Source organism: Balaenoptera ricei, chromosome 20 (assembly GCF_028023285.1).
Source record: "Balaenoptera ricei isolate mBalRic1 chromosome 20, mBalRic1.hap2, whole genome shotgun sequence".
Lineage (NCBI taxonomy): Eukaryota > Metazoa > Chordata > Mammalia > Artiodactyla > Balaenopteridae > Balaenoptera > Balaenoptera ricei.
Genome location: NC_082658.1, coordinates 36,339,248 through 36,361,492, shown reverse-complemented (window position 1 = coordinate 36,361,492; position 22,245 = coordinate 36,339,248). Strand labels below are relative to the sequence as shown.

At 38.7% G+C, this 22,245-nt stretch overlaps 1 protein-coding gene across 1 annotated transcript in view; it reads right to left on the bottom strand.

The window, feature by feature from the left end:
• Positions 1-14,023, bottom strand: part of ANKFN1 (ankyrin repeat and fibronectin type III domain containing 1) — a 138,748-nt gene extending 124,725 nt beyond the window's left edge. The window contains exons 1-2 of the mRNA XM_059907590.1: positions 13,823-14,023; positions 10,826-11,036 (exon numbers count right to left, since the gene is read on the bottom strand). Of these exons, the coding sequence (XP_059763573.1) occupies positions 10,826-11,036; positions 13,823-14,008 (397 nt within the window). The 5' untranslated portion in view covers positions 14,009-14,023. The remainder of the gene's footprint in view (positions 1-10,825; positions 11,037-13,822) is intronic.
• Between the last annotated feature and the right edge of the window lie 8,222 nt (positions 14,024-22,245).

The window sequence follows — 22,245 nt, the reverse complement described above, 5'->3', positions numbered from 1 at the left end:
TTTGCCTTTACTCCTAGACTGTAGACCTGATGCTATTTGAGTTGTAGTGGTAAAGAGATTCTGTATCTTTAAGATAAAGCATTCACCTCTTCGTAGAACAACAAGGAAGATACACAGAATTTTATAGCCAAGTAAGTTTTCCAAGATCATTTAGATCCCTGTGCTTCTCAAAGTGAGATACCTAACATGCAGCGTAGCATGGTGGTGGTGTTGATGGGGTGCAGTGGGCATCTCTGAAGCCTCAGAATAAATATGTGTGTCTTTCTGGAGCATCAAATTTTCAATGCAGATTTTGATGAAAGCAAATTATTTAGAAGTTAAAACAAACACTTCTATTATGGAGAAGAATGGAACATTTTCCTAAAAAATTAAGATAAAAAAAGAAAGTTTATAGATCTCTCTCTCTTTTTTTCCCCAGGCTAAGTTCCCAGATACCCCTGGGAGTATACCTACTCACTTGCTTCTGTTAGAAGTAATTCCATGCACGAGTTGGAGAGGCACTAACTGAGCCAATGGTTTCAAACCATTTCACCAAGCAAACCTTTTATTATTTTTATCCTATGGATTTTTTAATAGTTTAATAAAACACTCTCTTTTGAAGGATTTTCTTTATTGACTGCCAAATCAGCTGACTTAAAGTAATCATTTTTCTCCCTATTAATAATGACCTATATAACAGCCAATAGAAGCATATCTTCAGTATTAGATAATCAGACCTAACAAACTGGGTTAATGTTTTAAGGAAAATCAAATAAATATGATAATCATATTAGAATTTGTAGTTTCATCTTGAGTAATGATGTGTTGGTTAAGTTTTTGACACCTTGGAAATTGTTTGGGGAGCCCCATTCCTATTTTTTCCACCCCAGAATGAGAACCTTTTCAACCCCCTTATTTTTAAAGATAAAGAAACTGATACCCAGGGAGGTGGGATGATGATCCAAGGTTTCCTTAAAAACCTTAAACTTAGTGAACTTCCTCTAAACCTAAATGGAACACAAATTAACCTATTCTTTGTGTATTGCAGTTTTCTAATTGCTATCTATTTGGCACACGATTGGTGAACTCATTTTGGTTGGCTGTTTGGATATAGAAACTAGAAAGGTTAATGTCAATTTTGTGATTAATTTTCCTGCCCATCCACTTCCCTTTTTCTTGGGTCCATTCTCTTTTCACTTCTACCCTCTGGATATTTTGAGTCCAGAACTCCTGTATCTGTTTGCAAGGTTTGGCCTTTTCACTCTTACTGCAGTTGATCCCTTCTCCAGTCAAGCAGCTATCCCTCTGTGCAGCCATAGCCAGCACAATAGAGGGTCTGTGAGTGTGTGGTGAGCTGTCCGGCTGGGGCAAGACCACTTGGCGGCTCCTGAAATAGGCTCCGTGCTATTGTGGTGTTTAATTATCAACAGCATTTCTACCACCCAGTGTTTCTGAGTGGGCATTTGTTATAAGACCTGCCCAGCTAATTAACTACAGGGTGGGAGTGGGGGGAGGGGCAGGAACTTGGTGTTCAAAGAATACAATTATGGCTACTGTTTAAATCCTCAGATAAATAATAATCAGACCAAGTGGATTTTCTTCACCATCAGAATCTAACCTGTTGGACTTCCCTGGCGGTCCAGTGGTTGACTTCGCCTTACAAGGCAGGGGGTGCGGGTTCAATCCCTGGACAGAAAGCTAAGATCCCACATGCCTCATGGCCAAAAAACCAAAAACATAAAACAGAAGCAATATTGTAACAAATTCAGTAGACTTTAAAAAATGGTCCACATCAAAAAAAACTTAAAAAAAAAAAAGAATCTAACCTACTGATTGCCAACTACTTACTAGCCTTACATTTCTTAATTTTGCCTTTGCCCTGCAATTGGTGAATTTGGGCCTAGTTGTTAATTTCTTAAAGCTTGAAAAATATAATGAGGGTAAAATGTAAACTAATTTTAATTTTTAACTGAGGCTTTTAGGGAACAATTCATTTGACTTGCTTAAAGAAATACCTTTGCGCATTACTAATGATATGCCATTTTGCAATGTAGCAACAACTTTTCTATTGTTATTGGCATTTTCCTTGTTTTTATTGATGAGAAATATGGGGCACCAAGACAATCATTTAACAGCAGTGTTAGAAGGATCCTTACAATCAGCCTTAAGTGCCTCTTCCTATAGCACCTTTGGCCCTGTATGATTTCCTTCATGAGGGGAAGTCACTGCTCACCAAGGTGGCCTTGTGATAATCTTACATAGAAGACTATCAATTAGTAGAGGTTTGTATTATTATTATTAAACCTATTAGTCTGTGTTATATTTTTAAGAGGCACACAAAAATAAATCAAATACTTGTTTTTATAAAATAGCTCTGTGTTCTTCCATCCAAAAAAGAAAAAAATCTCTTGCCCCAGATAAAAATTTTCTGTTCTAGCTACCATCCAGAAATATATTATATACTAAGTCATGTCAATTTCAACCCTGTTATTTCAAAGGAGAAAACAAGGTCACTTAGGTATAACCCTTGATTATAAGCCAATGTCCTCTGGGCAACCAAGAATAGCAGTTAATAATATTTATCTTTGCTGATCATAAATGACAGCCTCCTAACAACCTTACAACTGACTTGTTTTCAGCTAGGAATGTCAAAAGAAATAATATGGACGTATTTTAATAATTAAATGTTTTTTAATTCAAAAACTCAAAGCGTAAGTTGCAGTTTACCTGTCTTGATAAGGTTCAGGGCTCAAAATTCACTTTGGTTTCACCTGGGCCTCAACCTGTTGTCTTATTTTCGGGTTTTCCCAAGGACTTTGAGAGTGTGGTTTCTGAAAGGTTTTAGTGATTTGGAGATTAAGTGTTTCATTTAAATTACTGTGAACTTTCCTCTCCTAGAACTCATTACACCCTGGACATGGGGCTCTGGAATGTTTTTCTCTGCTACTTTCAGCAGAATGTGGATTCACGTAGTCCATATTATATAGTTTAAGTTGTAATCGTTGCTCTTAAGAAGCCAGAGCCATTGACATAGAAAGGGACTTCCTGCCCAGGTCTCCCCAACTCCAGGGGGGCAAATGGACATTTTCTCTGAAACAAACACACAAAACACTTGAAGAAATTATTTAGAAAATCCAAAGCAGATTACCCAATGACATCATAGGGAGTTTAAATATGAAATAAGATAGCTGTATCTTCTGATTTTTCGATGCTGTCTAATAGAAATACAGTGTGAGTCACATCACTTAAAATTGGCTAGTAGTGACATTAAGAAAGCAAAAAGAAATAGGTGAAATTAATTTTCATAATATATTTTAGTTAACAGATCCAAACATTATCACTTCAACGTGCAATCAGTATAAAATTATTAATTAGATATTTTATATATTTTTTGGTACTTAAGTCTTGAAAATTCAGTGTAAGTTTTACATTTGGACTGGACACATTTCAAGTACCAACAGTCATATGTCTATGTTAGTATAGTTTTAGAACATAAAATCCTACAAACTTTAAGAAGTGCCTATATTGGACAGTGTTTTCACAACACTATACAACAGATGGGTAAAATATTTAAATTCTCTACCAGAAAATCTTGGGTTGTTTTATTTTGTTTCTGTGAGTTATATTGGCTAACAATCTTTTTGACCATTTACAATGTGCCAGGGAAATGTTTTAAACCTATTACCTTTAATTCTCAACAATCTTAGATAGGTAGTGGAGTAGCCAGCCTTCAAGAGGGCCCCTAGTGATCTCTGTCTCCTAGTTTTCACACCCTGTACCAGGGTTGATCTATGTTGGTCATCAAGATGACAAGATTCACTGCCTGCTAATGCAGGGGACACGGGTTCGAGCCCTGGTCTGGGAAGATCCCACATGCCACGGAGCAACTAGGCCCGTGAGCCACAACTACTGAGCCTGTGCATCTGGAGCTGTGCTCCACAACAAGAGAGGCCGCGATAGTGAGAGGCCCGCGCACCGCGATGAAGAGTGGCCCCTGCTTGCCGCAACTAGAGAAAGCCCTCGCACAGAAACGAAGACCCAACACAGCCAAAAATAAACAAATAAATTAAAAAAAAAAAGTCTTGTACCTTTAAAAAAAAAAAGATAACAAGATTCAGCAAAAATGATAATATATCACCTCTGATATTAGGTGATAAAAGAGACTGTTGCTTCCATCTTGGTTGGTCTCTTTGTCTTTCTTAAATCATTTGCTCTGGGGGAAGCCAGCTGCCATGTAAAGGAGCAGCACTATGGAGAGGCCCATGCAGGAAGGAACACGGGTCTCTCACCAGCAGTCACTCTGAGTAAGCTTGGCAGTGGATCCTCTGGCTCAATCATGCCTTTAGAGGATAGCAATGGTTATGTTGGCAGAACTGAGGGACAGGAACCTAGATAGTGAGTGTGTGCATGTGCACATGTATGTGTTGGGTGGGCCAACAAAGGTATCTTTAAACTTTATATGTTTTAATTTTTGGCAAGGAGAATATATTCTGTGTTGCACGTATATTTAAAAATCAAAAATAAAAGAATGAAAGGACAGTTATCAACTCTTGAAGAGCAAGTGACTGGAACTTAGGCTATGGCCACCTGATGTCTAAATAATTATTTGGAAACAAACAAAAAGAGATACATTCACTTGATATTCAGTGAAATCATTCCCTTCAAAATTAGTAATATATTCACACCCTTCAAAACAAGTGAAAGTAGCCTTGGGATTTATTCAGTTCAATTAAACACATTTTTTGAGTGCCTTCTGTTTGCTGGGGATACAGTGACAAATGAGACAAATTTTGCTCTTGTGGAGTTTACATTCTAACGCAGGGGAGACAGAAAATAAGGGAATCAAAAACTTGAGGAGAATATCATACAGTGATTTCAGCGCTATGCAGAAAACTGAAATAAAGTGATGTGATTAGAAAGTGACTTTAGACTTTGGATTTGGTGGCCAAAGAAAGCCTCTCTTGAAGATGTGACATTTAAGGTGAAATGTTAAGAAGGAGTAGACCGAGTAATGATCAAGATTAAAAGCACTTGATCATTTCAAGCATAGGGAATAGCAATCCAGAGGCCTTCTAATAAGATAGTGAAGAGTGTTCAAGGAATGGAATGGAGACTGGTGTGTCACGGGTGAGTGGTGAGCAGTATGAGATGAGGTTTGAGGAGGAGCAAGTTTGTAAGTCAGGGTGAGGATTTTTACACCTATTTTAATGAAGCAGATAAAAATATCTGGGGACGCATTCTAGCAACCCGCCTAAGGCTTGTTCTTGACATAGTCTTAATGGTTGCAAATCTTTGTCTTTTGAGGGTGGATTTGATTTCAGGAAACCTCTCTAAATCATTGGAAACCAAGACTGGTGAGCGTGGCGGGTGATGACGCTGAGCAATGCTGTTTTGGAACAAAAATCAGTTGTGACTCTAAGCAGTGAGTCAGATTTTCTCATAAACTGGCTCTGAGGACAAATCCAAAAGCGTTTAGAGCAATGGCGGCACTGTTGCAGCAAGTGTGGGGTCTCCCATGTGGACCCTCTTAAAGGATAACATTCGAATGGACTGCAGACTTTCTGGTGTGTTTGTTTACATAAAGCCAGCCTCATTAGTTTATAGTCACACCTCTTAGACGTGCCCTGAACCCGTCCCAGCACCAACATGGACCCTTGACTACTGCAGAAATAGTGGTGCATCCTGACGAGTCTGCCAAAATGTTAACATTGGCGTCTGCACCACACTCAGATGACAGCTACTCTGCGATCATACTTTATGAAGTAACTGAACATAACTAATTCTGGGAGACATTTCCTAGTTCCACAGGCAGTATCCAAGGGAAAGTGAGAGAGAGGAGTTCACAAAGGAATGCAGAGAGAGAGAGGAGAGGGTCTAGAGAGAAGGGAGAATGCAGCTATAGGAAAGGGCAGAAAGACTAAAAATGAGGAGCGTTCTGCCATATTATTAATCAGTGTAAAAATAAAAACAGGCTACGTCTGCAACCAAATTTCAAAACGGTGCCTGGAAAACACAATAATGGCAACAACAACAGGTTCCCCACAGTGTAAATTACTTGAAGACAAAGTTTTCTTCATACATTGTGTGTGCAAGTGCACGTATGTATGTGTGCACGTGCACTGTACACATAGTGTATGTGTGTGTGTGTGTATGTGCTAAAATTCGATACCTGCAGTTCCCAGCAGTGTAAGGCAGGGCTTAAAATTCAACTGAAATTTCAACTGAAAATTTATCAGCACCTACATATGTGCCAGGTATTGGGGTCAAAAGATGAGATAACATCCATATGAGTGACCAGATTTGCACATGGTAGGTATCCAAAAAGAACTAGTTTCTTTATGGTTACTATTTATAGAGCCGAAATGATGCCAAATAGATAGCAGCCTCAGAAAGGCAAGGACCTCATTGATGATTCGGTATATTCTTCCTGGAGACTGTTGAAGTGTGATTCGAGGGTGGAGGCAGGATATGAGTTAGAATAAGGGAGGGGTTTATGACGAGGGACTTTCAGTTATGGAGCAAGTCTTTTTCAGCCGTTGTTCAACTGAGTATGAGTTATGGCAAGTGGGATACTGAATGGATGAAAAAGTCAAAAGTATAGTCCCCAGGTATCCTGTAGTACCTTTGTACATTAGCTTTCCTAGCGCTAGTCCTTTCAGATTCTGGGCCTGTTTCCTGAGCTCGGCACACGTAGGTGGGATTCTACTTCAACAGTGGCTGATGTTTTCTCCTAGAAGGAATGAATACTACTTTGTGCTGCTTACCTAAAGGTGGGAGGAACAGAAAAAAGTTGCCGAATAAAGATAGTAGATTCATCTAATGAGCAGGCTGAGGTTCTGTGTATATTTAAACTAGGGGCAGTGTGCAAATTTGAGTGGCCACTTCTGGAACTTTCCTTATGAATAAGGAAATGTACATGGTTGAATTTCAAGCCATGTTTATTCAGAACACCTTCATATAGCTCTATGATTTCAGGGGCTAAAGCCCAGAAGACATGCCTGACCAGTGGCTTAGGAGGTAAATCCCTAAACGTATCAGTGTCTTTGTGATTCCTGTTACGAAAGGGAGAGAATTACAGAGGGCTTTCTTCTGAGTTATGTCAGGATCTTTGGTTGGCATAGTGAAAAGAGTATTGGGCTGTTTTCAGAAGGGAACACACAGGGGAAGGGAAGACAGAAAATTTACCCTATTAGAAATCCTGAAATATTTAACAGGCATTAGAAGAGGATAGATGGAGAGTCAGGGAAGGAAGGAATTGAACACCTACAGTGTGACAGTGAGTGTGCTAATGCTTTCCCACAAATACCAAAACATTTAATACAGAAGATCTGGGTTCAAATCATGGGTCCACCACTTATTAGCTTTGGAGCACTGGATGAATTATTTGTCTTTATTTCAGTTTCCTTGTTGATCAAAACGAGAAAACTAACTCATCTCACAAGCCAGTGGTCAGGATCAAATGAGATGATGCAAGCAAAAGCATTTTTGCAATGTGTAAAATACTCTAAGAACTTAAGACCTCATTCTTCTATCCTGCCTCTGCAGCTTCTGGGGATCAATTTGCAGTGGGTGCTTGCTTATCTGGTTCTAGCTGGGAGACTCTGGTTTTTCTCATGGGCTGGCTCATCCTCATGCACAGAAGCAATTTGATTTCTCTGGTACTTGATACATAAAGTGAACTAAAAATCCCTGAAAATGGACTGTGTTCTTCTATCCTGCCTTTTTTCAACAGGAATGGCATCTCAGCTCATAGAATAGCACAAAGAAATACACCATAGGATTTTAGCAAAGGCACAAAGGGAAAGGTACAGGGGCCCGGTGGCCACAGCCTTCTATATTAGTTATTTGGAAAGACAGTGAGTTTGCACAGCAGGATTCCAGGCATGGTATCTCACACACTTGGACTTGAATCCTTGACATCCCTATTCATTTGCTAGATGTGTGACCTTTGGTCAGTCACTTAACCTCTCAGAATCACGAATTCCTCTTCTTCAAGATGGAGTTAATAACATCATCCTGAAGGGCTAGTGTGAAAACTGGAGATAATGTATGTGGAGATTTCATAGGTTCTCAATCAATAGTCCTTTGCTATTTTTACACATGTGGGAGTCTATACATGATCCTATCTCTTTAACTTTTTGGGTGGCCAAGGTGACTTAGGTGTCATATTTCCTAGAAGCTAAATCCTGGGTTTCTCTCTCACTGTCCTTTACAAGTTTGTGATGATAATGCAGTTATCATCCCACAGGGAATGAGAAAAACCAGGGATCTTTTGAATGAATTTGCTTTTGGTTTAACTAAATATTTAGTACGTGGGTTATTTTATGGAGATTTAATTATGCACAAGGGGGATTGGGGAGATTGGGAGTATTACTGGTTTCATGGAAAACGCAGAAATTCTTTGCAGCGTCTCAGGTAAGTAAGACTAATGTTTCATCCAGCTCAGTGCAGGCAACATCTGGATGAATGGTCTCCTTGTTCCTATAGAATGGGGCTCAGTCTGCATTCTCTATGTTCAGACCCCTTGATTCTCTCTCCACCGCTCTCTCACTGCATCTTTAGGACAGACATTATTGCAGCATAAATTGGAAGGCAGCAAATAAACCTTTTTGATTTCTTCCATCCTTATTTGCCCATCCCTCCAAATCCTCCAATTCCACTAAAAAGAAACAGCACTTTGATGATGGAGCTCTTATTGAAGAGCCCCAATGCTACTGAACCCAAGTCCTCATTCTTTTTGACATGGATGTGGTGAGTTTAGCATTTTTAAAATAAAGAGTTTTATGATACAAGGTTCTGCCTCTGTACCTAGTTTTTGGGTGGCAGGGGTTTATGAAATTTAGGAGCAGAGATGTGACCTCTAATTATATATTTACTTGCTTCTCTTTCAGCCTTCTGGGTCCCGCCACTTGGAAGTGAGTGAATCAGTATTAGTGAAACTAACAATTTGATGAGTTTACTTTTTTCTTTTAGGAAACATAAAAACTATGGCTCAGAGCCATTGTGGACATTGGGTCAGAGAGTTTGCACCTAAGGGAATATGAGTGCCTCCCTCAGAATGTTGTGTGAGGATTAAAGGAGTCAATACATGTAAAGTGCTTAGAATAGTGCCTGGCACAGGGCAAGGGCTATATGATTTTATCCCATCCACTCCTGGGCGGGGTCTGTGACCTGAGAGCAGCTCCCTGTGGTAAGTACTATCAGCTCTACTTCAAAATATATCCAGAAAGAAGCCATTCACAAAAGACCACATACGATGTGATTCCATTTATATGAAATGTCCAGAAGAGGCAAATCTATAGAAACAGAAAGTAGATGAGTGGTTGCCCAGGACTGGGAGGAGTGGGGAGGTTGGGGTGAGATAGCCGAAGGGTATGGGGTTTCTTTGGGGGTGATGAAAATGGTCTAAAATTGACTGTGGTGATGGTTGCACAAGTCTGTGCATATACTAAAAACCATTGAATTGTACACGATAAGTGAGTGAATTGTATGGCATATGAATTATATCTCAATAAAGCTGTTAAAAAATACATTCAGAATTCCACCCCTGCTCACCATCAGTGTCACTACTGTGCTAGTCCAAGCAACTGGCATCTGTCTCCTGGACCATTAGAATAGCCTTCTAATTGGTTTTTTACAATTTCACAGTTGCCCTAACCACTGTGTATTCTCCACAGACGGCTGTAGTGATCTTTTAAAATGTAAAGCAGAATATGTCTTCCTTCCTTCCTCCCTCTCTCTCTCTCCCTCCCTCCCCCCCCCCCACTTCCTTCCCATGCCACGCGGCTTGCAGGATCTTAGTTCCCTGACCAAGGATTGAACCTGGGTCCCAGCAGTGACAGCACAGAGTCCTAACCGCTGGACTGCCAGGGAATTCCCCAGAATATGTCTTTCATCTGCTTAAACTGTTTCACTGTCTCCCCATCACACTTAAAATCAAAGTGAAACTTCTCACTTTGGCTAATCTGCTCCTGTATGATCTGGTCCCTGTGACTTCTCCCTCAGCCATCACTCTCCCCTTTGTTCATTTTGCTTTAGCCACACTGGCCTTCTTGTTCTTCAGATATGGCAATCTCATTCCTACCTGCCTCAGAATCTTTCTATTTGCCATTCACTCTGCCTAAAATTTGACCCCATATCTTCTCATAGCTCATTCCTTGATATTGCCTAGGACTAGGCTCAAATGTTACTGCATTTGAGAGGCTTTTCTTGCCCAACCCTATTAAAATAGTCCCCACTCCATCAATCTCCACCCATTCATTCACTTTATTTTCTTCATAGTATTTATCACTATTTGAATTTATGTATTAATTTATTTACTTGATTGTTGGAAATCTCCTCCCCTAGTATGTAAGCTCTTTGAGCGTAGAGATTTTTGTCTTGCTCACCACTGCATTCCTAGTACTTAGAACATGCCCTTTCCTCATTGTTTGTTGAATGAGTGAATGAATGAATGGAACCACCATATTGACTGTGGACAGAAAGACATTAATGCACACATACTCATTCTCTTTTCTATCTCATTCTTTTTTCTATGTATATGTCCTGTGCTGTAGCCTCACTTGGGGTATTTCACATATCTTAAAACTTGCATTCAGTTCTTAAGAGGAAGTTCCTTTGAGGTTCCTTTACAATAACATTCTGTGTATTCTATTTAGAACATAACTTGATGCTTAGACTGATAAACACTCTCACTGTTTGCATGAAAGTTCATGAAAACATGTAAAGGATTTCAGAGCCTATGCTTAGTCAACCATTCATTCTAAGGGCCAGCGATGGCTATTTCGGTGGCATAAAGCTGTGGTCTGGCCTTAATAGTACATGTTTTATTCTTGAGTTTACTTACAGTGTGGACTTTCTTGGGCCCCTGTTCTCAGAAGAATCCTAGCAATGGGCACATTGTTGGTCATGATGGCAATATCCAGAGGTGTCAATCCCTCACTGTTAGGTGTGTTGAGATCTAGTTCTTCCGACGTGTACTGATACAGGAGGATCTGCACAGCATCCATGTCTTGCTGTTCAACCGCTTCAAACATGGCTTCGTTGCCCTGGAAGTTCTGGAGAAGAATGAAGCAGGTGAGCACAGTTTCGTAGACCAGCTTGTCTTCATGGCCTAGCTGTTTTGAATTTTAGGGACTGCTTCAGTGACTGCATTCCCACTTAACAAGTGGTATAACTGCTATTTATTCCAAGGTCTCCAAAGTAAACACTATTGGACCCTCCCTCCATCTTTTTTCATGAACATTGAAAAGATCTGTACATTTAGATGCATTGAGGCAATATAGTATGCAGTCTGTAGATAAGAGCAAACATCAGTTTTTCTCAAACCAGTCTTCTGTGGAATACTGTTCAGTAGGCCATTATAAGGTGTTCTATGAAGAAAGTAGCATGTGGTCAAATGAATTTGGTAAACATTAGATTAAACCAAGTTACTGCATTATTTTATTGTAAGACCTCTCAAGCCCTTTAGTAATTTTGACATGCAATTATGACTCTCTAATAGGTGAGAAATATGACCTGTTTCAAATAGTTTTTCACAGGACATATTTTTCATTATATTTGTTTTAACTGTCCTGGAATAAGGTTCTACTGAACATAGTTTGGAAAACGCTGGCATAGATATCATAGCACAGGTAATTTAAATTATGACTAGCTTGGAATACACTTTCTCTGTTTCTCAAACTCATCCCCTCCCTTTCCATCCCCGTGTTTTGACTGTTTCTCAGACTGTTACGAGATCATGGCAATGACCTACCTGTTGCTAGTCTTAGTCTCCTCCATCCCTACTCCATACTGATACAAGAGTAGTCTTTCTAAAATTTACACTGCTACATGTCCCTTCCTTATTTACAAATCTCTAGTAGGTCCACACTGCCTGCAGGCTGACTCCCTAACTCCTAGACTCCTTTATACTAACCTCTACACTTTCTCAACCCTGAGCCCCAGCCACTGAATACCTGGCATTTCTGAGACCTCAGGTGAGGGGCTCAAGAGGTGGTGTCCAGGGAGGGTTTCAGTGGATGGGTGGCAATTGCTTTGGGGCCTGAGAGGGCCAAAAGTTGAATATTCAGAGGATACAAATCGCCTATAGAAGAGAATAACTAAAGACAATATCTTTCCTTTGAAAAGTTCTTTCAGGGGATTAATAGTAAGCAGAGGAGAAAAACTTTAGAATTCTCTCAAATACATATTTCTGTAGCTCATGGGATAAGAACAACACATATACTATTCATACATTTATCTGGTATCTTCTCCAAGAGTTGCCAGGTGTTTAAACACGTTGAAATACCAATGGTCCTGAGCTAGCATAGGGGTTGCCTGATTAAAATGTGGAAGGTCTTCAGTAACCACATATTTAGGTTGGCAGGTTTTATTTTTAGTCTCATCAAAAATCGATTCTCCGCATCAAAGGCTACAGGTCGACTTAGCTGAGTGCGTAACACATGAATGAAATTCGAGGAAAATACAAAGCTATTATGCAAATGCTTGTTTTGACAATGGGGACCCAGGGGATAGAACTGTTTGATATGCAGCTCTCTTTGCTACATGGCAGTCTGCTGAACGGAAAAGTGTTTTGTCGACAATCTGCTAAGCTGAACAGCCTCTGATGCTTAGGCCGTAACTCAGCCACAACCAAGCCCTCCCAGAAGATGAGTTTGAAATGAGAAAACAAAGTAGAAAACAAATGAGTGCAAAGTTAAAATGTTGCCCTGTCCAAACAACACAGTTGTGTATTTATTTGTTTGTGATTCTTAGTATGCCTAATTTCTCATATGCCATACTTGCTCTCACTCTTAAGTCATTTCCTTCGCCATGCTTTTGTTGGCAAACGCTAGTATGCTTCTATCTGGAAAGGCTAGGGCTCATTTCTGTTTTAAGCGCAAACAAATGGTGCCATTACCCCCCGCAGAAATACCCTTGCTGAGCATGTTAATATTATGCCCTCAGCTTTTACTGAGGGGCAGTATAAGAAACTGCTATGTGAGAATGTTTATAACATCCCCAATACTACTCTTTATTCTCCATTACATAATTCACTATGGCATCTTATAGAGGCCAGAGGACTTAGCAACAGGAAGATATTCATTTGGTATACTTTCAGTTATTAGCTAACGGAATGCTATTACCAATTGTCCTTCCCCTTCTGCTTTGACTGACTAGGAACTCAGAGGTAAATGTAATGATAAATTTTAGGTACTGTATTTGCCTAGGTTTTTGGTATATCTATTTCTCTTTCCATCCCCACTATTTTCTTTTTCTAGTTTTTTTCCTTCCTTCCTCCCTCCCACCCTCCTCTCCTTCCTTCTTTCTTTCTTTTTCCCTTTCTTGCTCCCTTGCTGTCCCCTACAATCACCATCGCTATTGACTTATTTACCATTGTATAATACATATGCATTTTTTTTTGGCCTGGATTCTGTCTTGAATGCCTTTGGAAAGCATATGGGGTATACATTATAAATAAGTAAATAAAATATTGTTCATTGTTCGTTCAATATTTGAATAAACACTGGATTTGAGTGAACACTGGATCTCTCAGAAAGCCTATTTAATCTCAAACTCCATATTTGTCAAGCTGCTATTTTGTGGGTTCTATGGTCTATTAGAGAAAGAAAAACTAAGGGAAAATAAAGGAAAAGAAATTAAGAAAAAGAAAGGGAAAATCTCACAGTCACTTAAACTTCGGCTAACATATATATGTGCAGTTCCTACCCTACCTGACTTTCAACATTTATAAACTTGCAAACATCAGGTTCTGAAGTAAACGTGGATCATCGTAGTACCTCCTTAAATCCAAACACAACTGCACTAATCAAACCAAGATGAAAATAAAGAGTTTTATTACCACCGAAGTCTTTCTGAGACTCAGCCGGTCAGTTCTTGTTCTAAAATAGGCCTCATCAAACGAAGAGTGGCTCCCTTTCAGTTTCTCAGAGAGGTTCCGGTACAGGCGTTTGGCAGCACTGGGAGATGATGGGGCGCTATTTTTTTTTGACTGAGAAAGATGTAAATTCTGCATTTGTTGGGTCATTTTCACACGGCAATTCCTAAGAAGAGAAAAATCTAATGTCGTAATAATTTACACAACATAATTATAAGTTGACAAAAAATTTTATCATCCCCAATAACCATCTGGAATCCTAATAAAATATTATAGCTGGAAGGGACGTTAGAGATCATCAGATCCAGCTTTTTCATGTTATAGATGAGAAAGCTGAAAGCCAGGGAAGGGAAGCAGCTTGTTTATGGCCATATAGCTAATTGGTGGCAAGAATGAAATGACAACATCCATTTACTATATAAACATATGCATTTACATACAAACATATATGACTTGAGCCTCTACGAAAAATCTTTTGATCTCTGTCCCACTGGGAGGAAGTATCTCAATTCTATAACCCAGGGAGTCTGTTCAATTATTCTTGGCTTATATATAATTGGAATTTTGCAACTTATACTCTAGATGCTGTCTTCTGTTGGGTGTATAAGAGAGTGTGGTTGTTTCCTGCAGATCCCCCTTCTCTCAAGGTGTTAGACTGTGCCTGTTTGAGATTTGTTGGACTATCGCAGTGCCCAGAGCTTTGGGGAATTTGTACCGATAGGCTCATCCCTGCTCACCCCAGATACTCCAGATAGTGTTCTCCAGGACACTTACTACTGGCATTCTCCAAGTAGTATTTGACTGCTGTTCCACAAATCTCTAAACAGGTCCTCACCAACGTCATACCTGAAGTCAATTTCCAGGAGGTTAGCTGTGGATTTCAAAAGCTGTCCACCATTATGTTGGGTATTGCTATTGAAATATTGATGCTACCAAAGCTATTGCTGCCTAGCATGTGTGTATTGGATGAACAAATGTATGAATGAAATAACTGGCTAAGGCAGTTATGTGCAAGGTGTCTCCACCCTTGGTGCAGCCTCTGGTGCATTGGGCCCAGGTCTCTGGAGCATGCGGCTGCCTTCCCACCACCTGCCGTCAAATTTCCAGTGGAGTCTTCCATTTGTAATGCTGCCACTGCCACTAAGCTGTGACCCTTAGGACATCTCCAGTCCTTGAATTTTTCTAGCTTTATGGACTCTGATATAATATCATGTAGAATCTCTTTTATTGACCAAACTCTTCACAGGACTGACTTCAGTGATTCTCCAACTCCTACAGGATATAACCATATTCTTTAGCTTTACTTACAAGTGCTTGCCTCTCCAGCTTCATCTGATTCTGTACTTCTACATTTTAGGTTTCAGTCTTTCTGACCTCCTTAGAGTTTCCTAAGTGGTTCAAACTCTTTGCTACCTCTGGGTCTTTGTATGCACTGCTCTGTATGTATGAAAATTCCATCTGTGCCTTCATCCCCTAGGAAACAATTGTTGATCCTTAAAGTCTATGCTCAAGTAGTTTCTGACACCCCCGGGCAAATTTGGGTATTTCTTTACTCATTCACTCAGTATATGCTTGTTACAGTAAATACTTTTTGCACATTACAACTGTTTGTTTGGCTTTCTGTCTCCCAGCTAGTCTATATGCTTCACAAGAACAAGGACTGCCAAATATTACTTTTTATATCCCCAGTACCTAAAATGTGCCTGTCTCAGGGTAAAAGAAATATAACACAGATTAAGATGTGAATCTCCTCTTCCACCTACTGAATATGGGATCTTGGGCAAGTTACTTAACATGTCTGCATCTCATTTTTCTGATTTTTAAAATAGAGAAAATAACAACAACTACATATTATGGTTGTGAGGATTTGATGAGATAATGAATGTAAATAGCTTAGAATGTAGGCAGACTTCTGGCAGCTGTCATATTTATTATAGAAGATACTCAGCAGATACTTCAGAGTAAATGAATGCACATTTGAGAGTCTATTACGTATAATATAGTAAGGGTCTACCCAGAAAGCTCATTTCCTCTCATGCTTCTGAACTGGGTTCCGTGTCCACTAGCACCAACTAACCTTGACTTACTTGCACTTTAACAAATGGAGATCCATCTTCATTACATTGTTGAATGTCTTTAGGCACCTTTTAAGTCTTGCTTGTAATTTTCTCCAACACAGACTTCCTGGTGCCTTCTGAGGAGGTCAGACCTATTCAATATTAGTCATGTTCATCAGGCCCTACCCATTCTTAGCTAAACGGCCATATTTACTTTGGAAGGAGGATGTAAATCACTGTCTGTAGTGTGTATGTACATGTGGGTATATTTTCATTAATTTTTAATAATCTTTTAATTTACACAAAAGCAGTAGGTGATTTGGCATCTTTCTCTTTCTGCCTACAAATCTTTTACCTATAATTCAATAGCAGCCGTAGCACTTCCTCTATATCTTAACCATTCCCACAGAAATTCCAGATTGATATGCAAGCTAGCTTACATGGGGATTGCCTTTACTTATTTACTTCTGCCTCCCATCTCTAGCCTTTTCCTTCAGCGTTAAGCCATCTGTCTTGTCTACATCATTATCGTTCCCCAAATAACTCTACATTCTTTAGTATCTCCCACAGTGCCCTGGAGTCCAGTAAATAAATTCTTGTCGATTAATCAAATTCCAGTGACTTGCCCTCTAACTGATGACACCTACCCACATGGTCTCTTTTGTCTTTGCTCATCTCCCATCTGTTCCCTTCACTCAAAATAGGTTGACTTTCTCTGTCTCTTTGACTTCCTTCTCATACTACCCCAGCTGTCCCTTCCTTCCAGGCCATCCTTTAGCACGTTTCTGTTTTTCTAGATTTCATCTATCATTATATTTTCTTTTCCTTCTCTATATTTAAAATTTTGTCTGATGAGAGATACTGAGAAAGACAACTTTCTATTATCTGTTCTCATAAACATGCACACCCCTCCCAGCTAAATGTGCTTTAAAATTTTTACCATGGAAAAGGAAAAGCATTTGAGAAGCAGAGGAGCTTTGGCTCTGGAATTTGGCAGACCCAAGCTTGAACCATGATATTGTTATCTGTAATCTGTGTAACTTTGGGCACTTTAATAAAATTCTCTGAGTCTGTGTAATATATAAAAAGATTTATTACAGAGTTGTGAAGATTAAATGAATTAACAAATAAAAGGTATGCATCCTGTTTGGTGCATAGTAGCCACTCAGTAAATAGCAGCAATTATTAAGGTTACTTCAAGTCTTCTTCCCAAACCAGAAACACCAAAGTACACTGTAATAATTTAAATAGTTTTGTTTGTTTTAAACATTGTTTTGAATCTGATTTTATGTATTTATTATACTTCATTTTTACTTTGATAAAAATATGTTTAGATATTTTAGTGTGTATGTTTACAGTAAGTTATGGTAAAACAGAAGTACCAAGTAGAGCTTCAAACTGTTAGAGGGAAGAGAGGAATAAAGATGTCTAAAAATACTTGAAAAATAAAAAGAAACAAAATTAGGAAACATAATAAATAGAAATGTAAAATGAAGGAGTAGGTTTAAGACTGAATATGTGAGCAATACATTCAGATGGTTTACTTTTCCTAATAAAAGATAAAATTCTCCAACTGAGATTTTTAAATTACCATTTACAAGTGGTACACGTAATTAAACATTTCACAGAAATATTAAAAACAAAAGAAAAGTATGACAGTGGGAATGGCAAAATAAGGACCTCTGAAAATCCTCTTCTACATAAAAGCAATGAGAACATCAGCAAAAATTGTCAGAATTAATTTTTCAGAACGCTGGAAATTAACCAAAGGTTTGAAGCAATCCAGGAAGTGTTTATTCAAGAAAAGTAACTGAATTTGGTAAGAATAGTAAGCTTTGTGGCATTTTTAACTTGCTTCATTCCCATATTCCTCAGCTCTGTGGTAGCCTTGAAGACTAAACAGCCTACATTCATAGTAAAAACCAGTAGCCTGGCAGCCACTGGATGGTGCAGAATAGTAATGGAGCATCTTTAAAACCCCATTTTGAGAGAATCATCATTATTTGACACTTCTGGTGGTTCCCTGGAAGAACTCACTCACAAGGCTTTTTTTTTTTTTTTTTTTTTTTAATTTATTTGACTCTGAGCTCACCAAGTGCAAATAACCTTTTCCTCTGGGGCATCTGTTGAAAACAAACATCAGCAATGGCTTAATATCACAGCTGTCTGAGGTGGTGGATAAGAATGGCAGCAAACAGTAGATAACCAAAAAGCTTAAAAGGAAAAGTTGAGGAATTAGATGTCCATAGAGGACTTTGAAAAGTTCTGACACATTCCTGGGGATCTGGCAGATCACAGGCATGCCCAGAGCTGAGAGCATTCTCATAAAGTACTTGAGAAGGTCCTAAGCTCTCATCGCTGTCTGACTTTGAGGTTGTATGCAAGCAGGATGTGAAGGCTAAGGCAGAGCTGTCAACTGCCTGATGAGTATTGAAGGTGTGCCCCAACATATACATAGAACCCATTTGCCAAGATCAGTTCTAGGCCTTTAAGGAAATTTGTGTTCAATCATTAGCTGACCACTAAGCTAACCAAGCAAAGACTTCAGTGGCCACATATGACAAGAATACAGACTTTACAGATTTAGTTCTGTACTTTACAAATTCAGTTAGAGGACAATCTGATTTCTAGAGTTGCCACATTACATTATTTAAGATGCCTAGCTTTCAACAGAAAAAAAAATGAGACATGCAAAGAAACAAAAAAAATATTTTCCATTCACAGGAAATAATGCAGTATATTATCATTGCCCTTGAAGAAGTCCAAATGTTGGGCTTATTAGACAAAGACTTTATTTTTTTTAAATATCTATCTATCTATTTATGTATGTATGTATTTATTTATTTTGGGTATAGTTGTTTTACAATGTTCAGTTACTTTCTACTGTGCAGCTAAGTGAAGTAGAGTTCCCTGTGCTGTACAGCAGTTTCTCATTAGTTATCTATTTTATACATATTAGTGTATATACATCAATCCCAATCTCCCAATTCATCCCATTCCCCCCCTTTACCCCCTTGGCGTCCATACATTTGTTCTCTACATATGTGTCTCTATTTCTGCCTTACAAACCAGTTCATCTGTACCATTTTTCTAGATTCCTCATATATGTGTTAATACATGATATTTGTTTTTCTCTTTCTGACTTACTTCACTCTGTATGACAGTCTCTATGTCCATCCATATCTCTACAAATGACCCAATTTTGTTCCTTTTTATGGCTGAGTAATATTCCATTTAGACAAAGATTTTAAATTGAATATCTTAAATATGTTCAAAGAACTAAAGGAATTCATGTCTAAAGAAATAAAGGAAATTATGGGAATGATGTCTCACCAAATAGAGAATATCAGTACAAGGTAGAATTTATTTAAAAAAAGCCAGAATCAAATAGAAATTCTGGAGTTGAAAAGTACAATAACTGAAATGAAAAATTGACTGGAGGGACTCAATATCAGATTTGAGCAGGCAGAAGAAAGAATCAGCAAACTTGAAGATAGGTCAATTGAAATCAGTTTTAGGAGCAAAACAGAAAAAAAAATGAAGAGAACCAGAGTCTTAAGAGATCTGTGTGACAACATCAAATGTACCAACATATATGTAATAGGCATCCCAGAAGGAGAAGGAGGAGGAGAAAGCATATTGAAAAAATAATGGCCAAAAACATCCCCAAATTGATGAAAAACATTAACCTACACATCCTAGAATCTCAGTGAACACCAAGCTGGATAAAGTCAAAGAGATTCACATCTAGATACATCATAATTAAACTGTCAAAAGCTAAATACAAAGAGAAAATCTTGAAAACAACAAGCAAGAAATAACTCTTTATGTACAAGGAATTCTCAAAATGATTTACAGCTGGTTTTTCACCAGAAAATGATAAGAGGCCAGAAGGAAGTGGTTTTAAGCACAGTATCAAAAGCAAGGACTTTGATACAAGGCTGATCTACTTTTAGGTTTTGGTTTTTCTACTTATTAGAAAATTATTCAAATAATTTTATCAGATATAATTAGCTGTATGATGTATAGCAAAATATTAGCTTCAATTTCCTCATCTTAACAGTGGTCCCATCTCAATTTTAATAGTCATGTCTAAAGGGATAGTAAAGTTTTAAATGAGATAATACATAACAATTGTTTAGCAGAGTACCTGAAATAAACAGATGTTCAATAAATATTTTTTGAACATCTATTTATTTTAGGCCCACTGTTTCCAGGCAACTACTGGTCTGCTTTTTGCTACTATAAATTAGGATAAATTAGGATAAAATAAATTTTATGGAATTTCATACAAGCGGAATCATCATCATTCACTTTTTTTTAACCTGGATTCTTCTTCTTTTTTTGAGGGTCAATTTTTAAAATAAATTTATTTATTTTGGGCTGCATTGGGTCTTCGTTGCCATGCACGGGCTTTCTCTAGTTGGGGCAAGTGGGGGCTACCCTTCATTTCGGTGCATGGGCTTCTCATTTCAGTGGATTCTCTTGTTGCAGAGCATTGGCTCTAGGCACCTGGGCTTCAGTAGTTGTGGCGCGCCAGCTCAGTAGTTGTGGCTCGTGGGCTCAGTAGTTGTGGCGCGCTAGCTCAGTAGTTGTGGCTTGTGGGCTCAGTAGTTGTGGCTTGTGGGCTCTAGAGCACAGGCTCAATAGTTGTGGTGCAGGGGCTTAGTTTCTCCACGGCATGTGGGATCTTCCCGGACCAGGGATTGAATCCGTGTCCCCTGCACTGGCAGGTGGATTCTTAACCACTGCGCCACCAGAGGTGTCCCGAGGGTCAATTTTTTTTTAATGGTAACATTTCTTTTTTTTTAATTTTAATTTTTTAAAATTGAAGTATAGTTGATTTACAATGTTGTGTTAGTTTCAGGTGCACAGCAAAGTGATTCAGTTATATATAAGAATATGTGTATTCTTTTTCAGATTCTTTTCTGTTACAGGTTATTACAAGGTACTGAATATAGTTCCCTGTGCTATACAGTAGGCCCTTGTTGTTTATCTATTTTATATACAAGTAAGTCCCCTACATACAAACGAGTTCCATTCCAAGAGCGTGTTCATAAGTCCAATTTGTTTGTAAGTCCAACAAAGTTAGCCTAGGTACCCAACTAACACAATCGGCTATATAGTACTGTACTGTAGTAGGTTTATAATACTTTTCACACAAATAATACATAAAAAACAAAAACAAAAAACAAAGAAAACATTTTTAATCTTACAGTACAGTACCTTGAAAGGTACAGTAGTACAGTACAACAGCTGGCATACAGTGGCTGGCATCGAGTGAACAGGTAAGAAGCGTTACTGACTGGAGGAGGGAGAAGAGGTGGGAGGTGGTAGAGCTGAAGGATCATCAGCAATAGGGAATGGAGGACAAGCTGCAGTTTCACTCACGCCTGATGTTGATGGCATAGGTTCTGGTTCCTTGCTGGATTCAATTCTATCTACCCTCTTGAAAAAACGATCCAGTGATGTCTGGGTAGTAGCTCTTTTTTTCTCATCATAGATAATACGGTAGCACTGGATTGCATTCTGACCAGCTGCTGCAACCTTCGTGTACCATGCTACGTTTGGGTCCTGTGCCTCAAAAACTAACAGTGCCTTCTTAAATAAAGAAAATCCCCTTGCCATTTCCTGCATCGTGAATCTCTTCGGTTCTTCAGTTATTTCTTCTTCCTCTTGTCTCTCTTTGTCCTTTCTCTGGACCTCCAACTCCATCAGGTCTTCATTAGTAAGCTCCTTGTGTTGCACAGCAAAGAGTTCAATGAAATCGTCCTCTTGCAGATCTAGCTTGAAATAAAGATACTGTACTACTGTACTCTATACAGTACTGTACAGTAAAGTACACAAAAGCACAACCACTTGTAGAGGATGCATAAACATGACAATGTACGCCAGACACATGAACTAACTTACGTGGTTGGACATACGAACGCACGTTTGCATCTTTGAGTTTGCAACTTGAAGGTTCGCATGTAGGGGACTTACTGTACAGTAGTGTGTATGTGTTAATCCCAAACTCCTAATTTATCCCTCCCCCTCCTTTTCCCTTTGGTAACTATGCATAAGTTTGTTTTCTATGTCTGTGAGTCTATTTCTGTTTTGTAAATAAGTTCATTTGTATGATTATTTAATATTCCACATAAGTGATATCATATGATATTTGTCTTTCTCTGACTTACTTCACTTAATATGATAACGTCTAGGTCCATCCATGTTGCTGCAAATGGCATTATTTTACTCTTTTTTATGGTTGAGTAATATTCCACTGTGTGTGTGTGTGTGTGTGTGTGTGTGTGTATATATATATATAAATCACATCTTTATCCATTC